The sequence below is a fragment of the Micrasema longulum genome, unplaced genomic scaffold (genome assembly GCF_059751315.1).
Source record: "Micrasema longulum isolate JH-2025_06_02 unplaced genomic scaffold, ASM5975131v1 h1tg000133l, whole genome shotgun sequence".
Taxonomy (NCBI): Eukaryota; Metazoa; Arthropoda; class Insecta; order Trichoptera; family Brachycentridae; genus Micrasema; species Micrasema longulum.
Genome location: NW_028277339.1, coordinates 1,421,276 through 1,433,631, shown reverse-complemented (window position 1 = coordinate 1,433,631; position 12,356 = coordinate 1,421,276). Strand labels below are relative to the sequence as shown.

At 33.6% G+C, this 12,356-nt stretch overlaps 1 protein-coding gene across 1 annotated transcript; it reads left to right on the top strand.

The window, feature by feature from the left end:
- Positions 1-8,259: 8,259 nt before the first annotated feature.
- Positions 8,260-12,338, top strand: LOC148284303 (aromatic-L-amino-acid decarboxylase-like). The gene is made up of 3 exons (XM_088242272.1): positions 8,260-8,694; positions 9,382-10,438; positions 11,933-12,338. The coding sequence occupies exons 1-3, from the start codon at positions 8,380-8,382 to the stop codon at positions 12,226-12,228; spliced, it is 1,668 nt and encodes a 555-aa protein (XP_088098398.1). The 5' UTR covers positions 8,260-8,379; the 3' UTR covers positions 12,229-12,338.
- Positions 12,339-12,356: the final 18 nt, after the last annotated feature.

The following is a 12,356-nucleotide window of genomic DNA, read 5'->3' as shown; positions in this document are numbered from 1 at the left end:
CCCTTTAAAAGAAAAACTATATATTTATTAGTATTTAGTCCAGCAGCCCTGAGGTGCTTTTCACAAAAATGACGCTACATAAATTATCCAACTACACAAGCAATATTTTATTAAACTGAATCAACAATGTATTTTTTTACGATTACGTCTGCCACTAATATACTTTAGACGAAGATGTATTTGCCAAACAAAAGAACCCGACTCTTTTTGGGCAAGTCTAACCTATACTATAACATACATTTAGTTACAATTTATATACTTTGTATTTTTTATTGAATATAAGTCTTCAATATAAGCTAATGCAGACAATCTTAGCGCACCGAAAATAGAGCATTTACAGCTGTTTAGAGTACACAAAATTTATCCTGTTACGGGTCGAATGTGTATCAGCAGGTTGTGCAGGTGTCATATCACCAGCACCTTGGTTTTGCGCTGACCGAGCTCTTCTTGTCGCCAACTGAGCAAATAATTGATCCTTGTCTTGCTCTGGAAGCCCTGGCATCTTGACGCAGCATAATTTATCATGGAGGCAATGGAAGCTCTCTATTTCGCTTGGCTGACAATATTGTCACGACATAGAGATCGAAAGATGAAGGCCTGTTATTTCTAGTTCGACACCTGGGAACGAAAAAATTCCTTACTCCCGAAACGAGGCAATACCAGGGTTAGAACTTTATTTATTTGGAAGCTAGATAATAATTTATAGCAAGAACATAAAAAAATATGTATCTGCTGGAAAGTGCTGGGAAAATGTTCTACTCTATGAAACTTGATAACTTTGACAAAATGTGTGATGACTTTTCGATGCTGAGTTTTATTTAATTTTTTCAGTTAAATAAATAACGTGTGTAAATTTTTTTCATAAATATCTTACCTGTAGAAGTAAAAGCCATGATGAACCAAAAATAAGTATGAATATAACACAAAGCACTCAAATAATATCTTGCTCGCGACGAAAAAAACCTATACAATTCAACTACAAACTAAAAAATACTTCCCTTTCAATGGTTTCGTCAATAAAGGATCTTGGCATTACTTTCGAAAGTAAACTCTCTTATCGTGAACACATTGATAATATTGTAAACAAATCTCTCAAACTTCTCGGTTTTATTAATAGAGTGACGGCGGACTTCAAAAATATTAATACCATCAAAACTCTTTATTGCTCACTAGTTCGACCCCATCAAGAATACGCTTCTCCTATTTGGTCTCCATTCTACAGGACTCCTATTGACCATATCGAGTCTGTCCAACACCGTTTTCTAAGAAAAGTGGCATGATTGCTCGGATTACAAAGGGGTAATTATTCCTATTTTGAAATAGAGCAATCTCTTCTGGAGAGACGTATAACTGAGATGGACCTTATATGCATTTTCAAAATTCTTAATGCTTTAAGTGATGTCCCATCTCTGTTGCAATCAATTTCTTTTCATGTTCCCAACCGTGTCACCAGAAGTCAAAATCTGCTATTTATAAAATCTTCTAAGAGCAACTTTGGTTTTTATCCCCCAATGTCCAGAATGTGTAGATTAGTCAATTCATCACACGACTTGGAATTCTTTGGGATAGCTCTTCCGGCTTTTCGTAGATCTCTTCGCGACTAAGCAGTGTAAGATGAAGTTGGATTGACATGGTTTAGCTCGAAGTCTTAGGTCTTTCATTTTTATGAATATATTGTATACAATTATTGTTTTGCCATTGTTTGTCTTTGCTAAATAGTTTTATATTCTTTTTGTTCAGTTTCTTGCATTTATATTTCTTCATGTAATTGTTGTAATTGGTTTAGTATATAATATATAAAATAAAATAAAGGAGCAGCGTAAAGAAGTGTGTCTGATTTTGTTATCGCATGGGATTAGGTAGGTAATTAAAAGTCAAAATTTCAACAAATCAACTCGAAATTGACTGTGGGAGCTCGATGACTAATAAGCTTCCTTAGTCGTTTACAATTTGCCATTTCTATGTTAGAAAAGAGATACGGTTGAGTAAAGACATTGCTATGAAATGAATAAGTAACTCAGATACCAAAACAATATCAAAGTTCCTAAATTCCACACAAGTCATGGTCAAAACAGCTTTTTTCTAAAGGAATAAAAAATTACAATAATCTCTCGAATGAAATAAAAACTATTTAAACTAATATATCAGTAAATAAATTAAAAGTAAATTTGAAGAAATTTTTTAAACACGAATAAAAACAGCTTTCTATTTTAATTACTATTATTATTTTCTGTTTTTCATTTTATTTCGTATAATTTTCTTTAAAAGTTATTATGTATATTCGAAATTACTCAATAAATAAAATAGCACAAGAGCACAATAGCACAAGGGCCACTTTCTTTTTTGGAAAGTAACAGCTTTAACATTTAAAAAGTAGATTATATAGTTTGAAAAAAAACCCGTATCAATTACGTTTTTAAAGTTGACAACTCGCATTATTTAAAAAAAGTTAAGGTATTTTTATGCAGCTGAAGGAAATAAATAATTTTACTATAGACAGTATAATGTTTAAATGATTACAGTTTTTCCGGGACCGTCGCAATGAAAATAAAAACCTCGGTATCCGGATATAATTTTGATCACAAATTATCAATTTCGGATTAGGTGGTACGAATTTAAGCAATATTTTTAAAAGAATGACTCTCATCTTATTATTTACAATCAGACGTGCCATGTTGGTCAATGCGGTTTTCCGTTCAATAAGCATTAAATTAATATCTTCAAAAAAGCATAACTCCGCCGGATTTCGGTTTACAACATCTTGGTCATACTTCGATCCGTCTTATTATATTATTGATTATTCTATTTGAAAGGTTTAAATTGATTATCGTCTCACCTGACCCTTATCCGCACCCGGTGGCGCATTGGGCACTGCACTGTTAAATCAAATGCAGCGTATCTCGATCATCCTTTACAAGAAGGTAAAATTATCAGTCTTAATCTTCAGGGACCATTCCAGGGGTGCAATATTGCAGGAGAAATAAATTTAGAGATTTTTATTTTTTGTATGCGAATATACTTCGCTTCATATATGGGCATACTGATAATTATAAACTGTTTAAAAGCCGAAAAAAAAAATGTTTGGTCAATTCAACCAAATTAAGTGTTTTAAAAAATGAGATGCTCGCAATAATGTTCTAAATGAAAATCGTCATGTTCGATTTCACACGTTCATATTTATTAGACGTTTAATCATCCCTGTGGCCAGATATGAAGCAAAGTGTAAACGTATTCAAAAAAAAAATCCTTAAATTAACCACTCTCTAGGGGATAGAGAAGATTCAGAATATCACCCCAGGGACAATGAAATATTTCGGTGTAAAACCAACTTTAAAAATCAATATTTCATGTCAATCATACCGAGAATCGAACCCGGGACCTCAAACATAATAGACGAACGAGCCTACCACTATACTACGAGGCGGACGTTTCTCTACTCGATTTCATTTTTTCAGAATTTTTACGTGAAAACAGCCATCGAATCACAAACGGCTATATTTCACACACATAATAATTTCGTAAAAATATGTACTTACGGCTTATTTATGATGTTAAAACGTTGTAACAGAAGTGTGAAATCACATTACATCTGATGGCACCGCTAGCGCTTCGCTAACTGGTGTAATAACTTGCGAGAGTACACTAAACGAGTGAGGATGACAGAGACAAACATCTATAACTAGCTTTCTTTCGACTTAAAACTGCTGTACGGAATTGGCCACTGGACGGTATTACCCTTCGCTCCCCTACATACAGGTTGTTCTTTAAACCCTGTCACATCCGAAACCACGATGATCAGTATAGGCACGAAGACATATTAGCATATTAAAAAATACTATTTGGAACGAATATTTTTTTTTTAAATAAAATATTTAAAAAAACAAATGATTGCTTACTTCTGCAGGGGAGAATCGAGGGGGGGCGCGACCGTGAGACTCCCCCCTCCTCATTTTTATATTATTATATTTTATTTTTTAAGATTTTAGTCGTTCTAAAAATATTTTTTTATGTGCGAATATGTCTTCTTGCTCATACTGATCATTGTAGTTTCGGATGTGACAGGGTTTAAAGAACGCCCTGTATTTTACATTATTTAACATCATAAACTTTTCATTTTTATACTTAAAAACAAACAATGGCTTTGTATTTGTTTTTTTATATAATTAAATCTACGACAGAAAAAATTAAACCCATTCCGGGAGAGCTTAATATTTTTTTAAATTCGATTTTTTTAAATTGGTAAGCATAACATTTTTTTCATTTTTTTTTTTTTGCACCACAACAGGCCAGGAGGCCCAATTACTGTGGTGAATTACATTACAGAACAACCAGGCTTGAGAAAAATCACATTAATTTTTTTGTGTGTTCTCACCGGGAATCGAACCCGGAACCTTCCGTGCGTGAGTCAAGCGTCTTGACCACTACACCACGGAGGCCGCCGAAAAAAGAAATATTGAATTTAAATTTTAAACAACTTTCCGTGATACACCTTAAATTGTATAACATATTTTTCTTATGAATGATTGCATGTGTATTGTGATTTCCTATTTCTTTTTTTCAAATTTTTGAGGACAGCGCAACATTTACTATAATTTCTTAGATGTACACGTAGCTAGTATAGAAATAACGTGTCTTTTTAATTGTGTGTACCCACGTCAGTGATGCTGGCCATAATTATAGTAACATCAATAAATAAATCAAATATTTTGCAATGATGTAAGCCTACCATTTCGTAGGAAAACAAATACACAGAACTCGTTGATGCACCGAGCTGTACAGTTATATTATAAGGAAACACCATTAGAAATAAGAGAGCAAAAAAATATTATTTCATTTAAATGTCAGTTAAAAAACATGTGTTTAGCAGATAAGTTAGTTTTTAAAAAGTAATCTTATTCGTGTAAGCTTTATAGAAGTTTTCTTTTTAAGTGTACGTATATTGTTTGGAAATGTTAATAATTAGTATATGTTTTAATAATAATTAGATATAAGTTAATATTAGGACATTCATTTATTATGTTTGTACTATTTTAAGACTAAATAAAAAAATATAAAATAATGAGAAATTCCAGGTATAACATTTACTGTGGGACATGACGCGATATAACTTTTAAATTATTATTGCAATTTTTAATATACCGTTTAAAACCGTCATGAAATTATATTATTAAGCTACACGCGCAAAATTAATTATTTGCATTCCTCTTAAGCAATATAATCTTGAGTTTTTCACAAAAATCGATCAGTATAAAATAAATATTCTACCTATAGGAGTCGTGAGTCGTGACCCTTTGGATAACATTATTTGTAAAGTATCCAAGTTCGCTAGTAAAAATTCTGGTCGGAAGTTCATTGTAATTTATTATAGAAATAAAATATGAGTGATACTCGCGGATTTAAATATCACTCGTCTTTCATTTTTATAAAAAATATTTGTGAAGCGTTTAAATTTGAACTTCAGTTGGGTTGTGGTCCCATGGTAGGATCGCCGACTCGACCACCACTAGTTGAGCTACCTCAATCACAAATAACTATCGACGTGATAACAATTTATCACCATGGTTGCTTATGGTATTCGCGATCACAATGGAACATCCGTGAACACCCAATATTAAATGTCAAAATATTTACGTTTTGCGACGCATAATCCTACTGCGCTATCACATATTTGAATTTCACCGGTGTAAATATGGAAAATACTCCAAAATTGCTATTTTTATTTATTCATTTATTGTTTCCCATACTAATTATTGCATTTAGCCGGCGGTTGGCAAGCCAAATGTCGAGAAAAGCAGTCGCCATAGTAATTGTAATATAATTTTCACTTTTTTGTATTAGGTACTCATAACTATTTTGCAAATTCAATATATTGCATAATTTTTTTATAGTAAACGCCGATTTTTCGCCAATTAACTGTATTTATTTACGAGGAAAACAAAAAACAAACCGACACGAGCGTTAACTTCGAGATTACATACGCGTTGACTTATGACTGCGATAACTTAAGCATGTTCATTGTGATCGCTCAAATGCTTAGCATGTTTTTAAGCACGTCGATAGTTATTTGTGATTGAGCTACAGAGCTTCGATCGGTCCGAGGTTCGCATCCCGCTCTGCCACAACTTATTCCTCATTTTCTAGCACGATTATTTGACTCGTTGAAAATATATTTGGGTAAATTATGAAAACACAAACATTTTTTTAAGTAATTTAAAAACTAGTTTCATTTCAGTAGAAAAAGAAAAGTATACTAGGAATAAAATCAAACAATAAATTTCGTACAACGTTCTTGGTGTTTTTATCTGTTTAAGTAAGGTGACCGAGCAGTAATAGGTATAGGTAACGCAGCTTTAGTTGAGGCCATCACAGTACTCACACAGATGCATAACTTGTATACAGAGTGTTACTTTTCAGTATAATTTTTATTTTTTCAATATTTTTTTAAGCGTATTTTATGTCCAACTTGTAGTATGGCGGTTAGCGCGTTTGGTTGCCGTGCATAAGGTTAATGTGAAATATTTATTCAGGGTGATTTTTTACAGCAATGTTTCGTGGTAATAGGGAAATATTTTATATGCATTCATATGAACAATATACCGTATTTTTTAAACTTTTTTTTTAAAGTGAAAAATATTATAAAATTAACATTGATTGCTTAGACTCGGACGGTTCGTAGCAATGCGGTTTGGTTTATTTATTCTTTTTTCTTTTTTTTTAATGCATGCACCAAAATACTTGACATATTATTTACCTCGAATCAGCACCGGGATTAAACTAGATTTACCCGAATTCACTGGAATTTCTACCGCAACATAGCCGTTCGCTTTTTCAAAAATATATTAATTGTTTATTATGTCATTTATGTCATGTATTTCTCAATAAATGAAACGAAAAAAACATGAAAAAAATATTTAATAATAAATTAAAATATCATGCTATACCCACGTAAGGGATATACTAATCCTGTTCTAAATTATACCTGGAAATACGGCCCGAATTTCACACAGCAGTAAAAATCCACATGGCACAATAACATAACCTAGAGTGGGTTGATTTTTTTAGTATAATTTTATAATTATTTTTTTAATTCATCTCAACTTCATCTTACCTTTTCCGCACCTAATGGTGCATAGGGCACAGCATTGATACACCAATCACAGCGTATCTTGATCATTTTTGTTGAATTGTAAGGTAAGATGATCAGTCTTACGCTTCAGGTACCAGTCCAGGGACCATGAAATATTCTTGTGTAAAAACACCCTTTTAAATAAATATTTCATATCAACCAATCGGGAATCGAACCCGAGACCTCTTGCATGGTAGGAAAACGCTCTGACGATTACGCCACGAGGATTTATTTAATGCCAGGCAAACGCAATAAGACGACTAATTCCCATTAGATTTCCTTTTGCAGGATTTTCACCTAAGAGTAGCCGCTGAATAAATGTAAATAAATAATATTATAAATGTCAATCCACCCTAATTTTACCATGCCATATAGATTGGGACGATTTGTGTAAATTGGGGATAAGTGTTCAATGAACTCACACTTTTGTACCCTTCGGAAATGTATACAGATATAGCAAATAACTATGTGTGCGTGGCCTCAACTAAAGATAATTTACATGTACCTACTCATAGTGAAAAAGGGAGAATCTGAAATTATTTTATGGTCCCTGGACTGGCGTCTGAAGCGTAAGACTGATCATTACGAATGATCGTTGATGTACTTCATTTGGAGTAAAAACATTGTGTCTTACGTGCCATTATAGGCGGGTAAGAAAATGACAATGAACAGAGAACAATATACTTTCTAGAAATAATTTACATAGCTTATGGCCTGTCTTAATTAATCAGCCAAATTTAAATTCCTAGACGGAAGTCTAGAAATCATTATGTGGAGACATTATTTAGTAAAAAGATAAAAAATAATTTAGTAGGTACCTTACCTGTGAGTATTATGTCATTCTCTAGATAAGTATTGTATTTGAATGATTTAAAAAACAATACTCGTAATTTGTTTTTAATAACTTTTATTTTAATTTAATTTGTAACCTTTTATGTTTTAATGTAACTTGTTTTTCTGCTTATACTATCTTATTTTGGTAAAAGGCCTCATTAAAAAATAAAAAATCTCACTTTGAACGCAAATTTACATGTTATAAATTCAAAAATATAAGAACCGTTTTAGTGAAGGTAAGTGTCAGTGAGTACCCATAGTGTTAGATATCTGTTTTTTTTTTTAAAACAAATGAAACACCTAAATTCCTGCGCTGTCAAAATTCAACAACACAATTAAATTATTGTTTATTTTAATCAAATTTCCCCTGTAAATAATATTTTTCGCCGCAAATTTAGAAAAAGCAACAGGAGACAGCCATGGATGTTGAACAATTTAGAAAACATGGCAAAGAGACGATCGACTACATCTGCAACTACAGGAAGACGCTTCCGGATAGGAAAGTGTACCCTGATGTCAAGCCGGGGTACTTGAAAGAATTGCTACCGGCCAGCGCTCCCGAGAAACCTGAAGAATGGTCCCAGATACTAAAAGACACGGAAGAGTTTATCATGACTGGAATAACCCAATGGCAACATCCGCAATTCTTCGCCTATTTTCCAGCAGGAGCGAGTTACCCTTCGCTTATGGCGGACATGGTATCAGATTCTCTGGGAGTAGTGTCATTTTCTTGGGTAAATATCTTATTGAATGTTGATACCTTATCCCAATTTCCTTTTACCTGATTCAAAATAATATTACGTAGCTGGTTCCAAAGCACAACTCGGCGTACATTGATCCCACGTCCTAAATACAGTCGAATACAGTACGTACATTTTAGTCTTATAGAAAATAATGGGTAGGTTTCAGTGGAAATCGGAACTATAACAGATTTTAACGCTGGCTACATCAAATTATTGAAGTGTGTTTTGTGATTACTCTGCAATGGACAAGGTCACGATGTTCTATTGGTTCTATTACAGCACTTACCCACTGATTTTTAATAAAAAAAACATAAGAACACCAGCGCCCTCAATTATTTTATATTCATTCCTCATTGGTAAAAACTAGAAGGTAATTTTGAGTCACCCCAATAAGAGAATATTATTAGTTTAATAGAAATGTCGAAAAACATTTTTTTTAACGACACTTTGTCTGCCTTATATAAATCATGAGATAAAAATATTTTTTTATGGATGTAGAAAATATCGAGCCCAATTTAGGAAATGATTAGGACATCTTTTTTCCTTTACTCCTTATAGTCAGGCATCTTATTCTATTGCTGCACCTTTTTTCGCCTATTGGTTGTGTAATTTATTTTTTTTTAAATCATACACGTATGTTCTGTTTTTGTAAAAAAATATTTATTAATTTTTATCTAGACTGCCAGCCCAGCATGCAGTGAATTGGAAGTCATTATGATGGACTGGCTCGTAGAGGCTTTAGCCTTACCAAAACACTTTTTGAGTACCAGCAAAGGTGGTGGAACAATTCAAACATCAGCGAGTGAAGCAATTTACAATTGTATTTTAGCAGCTAGGAACGAAGGAATTGCAAAAGTTCGTAATGCTGATAATGAATCTCATGAAAGTGTATTTCTACCTAAACTTATCGCTTACTGCTCAGCAGAATCCCATTCATGTGTCGAGAAGGGTATAAACCTGGCTTTACTCAAAATAAGAATCCTTCCAACGGATGAAAACTATCAACTACGAGGGGAAACGGTAGAAAAAGCTTTCCAAGAAGATATCGCTAAAGGACTTACACCAATATTTGTATGTTCAATATTCGGGTCTACATCTGGTACGTCGATGGACAAATTTGATGAAATCGGACCAGTTTGTAAAAAGTATGGCGTGTGGTACCATATTGATGGCGCATATGCTGGATTTTCTCTAGTGTGCCCAGAGTTAAGAAATTACGCAAACGGTCTTGAATATGCAGATTCATTTAATGCAAACACAGGAAAATGGTTTCTCATTAACATTGATTGCTCATGCTTATGGATCAAAGACAGAGAAAAGTATTGTTCTAGCTTTATTATTGATCCTCTCTATTTGCAAGCAGGTCAAACTGACCTTACCTTCGATTTCAGGCATTGGGGAATTCCCTTGACTCGTAGATTTCGTTCCCTTAAAATATGGTATATGTTACGAACGTATGGTCTGGAAAATGTACGAAACTATCAAAGAAACCACATTAAACTTGCAAAATATATGGAAGAGCTTATGATAAAAGATGGCCGTTTTGAGATTTGCAATAAAGTAATTTACGGTTTGGTTTGCTTCCGATTGGTCAATTCAACAGATGAAATGAATCGGCAATTGTTAACCCAACTAAATGAGTTGAAGACAATTCACTTGATTCCTACTGATCTAAAGGGGATGTTTGTCATCAGATTCTGCATAATAGCAGAACATGCAGTTGTGAGCGATGTTGGTACGTTTCAAAAATATAATTAAAGTTTCTAAAATTATCAGTGAAATGTATTTATAATAGATGTGTGTGATGCTCCATGGTTATAAGTATTCTGTTGTAATATTTTCATATTCTAGCCAATATTGAAAGTGCAATTGAATACAATGAATGTTTCCTCATTAATTTCGCTCATGTTAATTAAGCTTTATTTTAAGCACTACCTTTATGCTTCATATTTTAAATAAACAAAGTTCAAACATTATTTAAACTCGGTTTACAGGGACAAGATAACTTTCCCTGATTGATTTCAATTTCATTTATTTATTAGGTGTACAACTTTGCTGTTATTTTTCTGGAATTCGGAGCCTTATTGTAAAAAACTGATTATACATTTATGATTCAAAGTAGTGTCCATCGCTGGCCACTACTTTCTCCCATCTTTCGGGCAGCGTACAAATCCCACGTAGGAAAAACTGGTCATCTTTTGAAGTGATCTTTATAAAACCGGAAGTGCTAGTCAGAGGAAGTAACGTCTGGAGAATACGGCAGGTTGGGTAGGACTTCCCATTTCAACGTTTCCATGTCCTGACCACTATATATAACATGGGGTTGAGCAGTGTCATGCTGCGAAATCATCTTGTGGTGTCTCTTGTTGTACTGCGGCCATTTGTCTTTCAATACTCTGCTCAAACGCATAAAATGCGTTTGATAACAATTGCCTGTGATTTTTTCACTCTCGGTTCAGAGCATTACCTTAGATCCGTGAATATTCGGTTTGGCCGTCGACGTGGAAGCATGGCCGGGAAATCCCCATGATTTTTAGCGCTTGGGGTTATTGTGATGGACCCATTTTTCGTCCCCAATCACAATGCGATGCAGAAATCCCTTCCGTCATTGCCTTTCAAGTGACTGTTCACAAGCAAACAAACGCCTCTCCTTCTCTCTTCCAACGCTATGCGGTCATCAACGTGAAAATCAACATTCTTGAAGCATTGAAACCATTCTCGGCATGTTATTTCTCTAATAGCAGCCTCGCAATAAGTATTTGAGAGCATTTGATGAACCTCAGCCGCAGATTTCTTCATAACGAAGCAGAAAGTTAAAACCTCCCATAAATAATGAGAATTTGGCTTGTGGTAATGAGAAACTGACATTTTTAATCGAGAATAACTTAATGATGGAGACACAAATCGACTAATGTTTCCTTGAGGTTATGTTAACAGATGCCCAAGTTTATTGCATGACGTGAATGATCTATTTATTTCGGCCACTACTTACTGCTTAAGCCATCTACAGGAAAATGGCGGAAGCAAAGTTGTATTACTAAACTTAATAATCCAAAAGTTTTTCTTCTACTTATTATAAGGTGAAAACTTCTACAAAAATTAGTGCATTATAAAAAACTATTTGCAACAATTTGTATGTTGGTAATCATAGAAGTGTTTATTATAGAATCTGTTAGTATTTAACTTGTTTGTATTATTATTTGAATAGATATTTGTATATGATTCTCAGATCAAGCATTTAAAACGATCAAAGAACAAACTGAACTGGTACTTAAGAGCTCTACAGTACAGTCTAGAAGTCTTAAAAGGAAAAATGATTGCCCGTGCAGTGCAGCAAATGCCTCATCCAAAGCGGACGAAGAGTTGGTGGAAGAGAAACGCCGAATGTCATTCACCACAGAAGTGCCTCCGGAGATATTCAACAAACTCACGGACCAAGCCAAACTAAAGGACATGGTTACTTTCATGGTAAAATCTACAGACGAAGAGCACGAGAAAAACAAGTTGGCAGCCAAATTGGTATAAGATAAAATAGACTCTTTGTAGTAATTTTATTTTACTTTTATCTGTATTGTATATAAAATACACATCCGAATAAATAATCAATGTTTTTTAAAGTTATATTTTATAATTTACGGTGAAAATAAAACATA

What these genes read in the sequence shown, in the direction of transcription:
- LOC148284303 (XM_088242272.1), top strand. Translation starts at nt 8,380, where the DNA reads ATGGATGTTGAACAATTTAGAAAACATGGCAAAGAGACGATCGACTAC. An exon ending in GAGTAGTGTCATTTTCTTGG is followed by an intron (nt 8,695 to 9,381) that starts GTAAATATCTTA and finishes ATTTTTATCTAG; the next exon opens with ACTGCCAGCCCAGCATGCAG. An exon ending in TGCAGTTGTGAGCGATGTTG is followed by an intron (nt 10,439 to 11,932) that starts GTACGTTTCAAA and finishes TATGATTCTCAG; the next exon opens with ATCAAGCATTTAAAACGATC.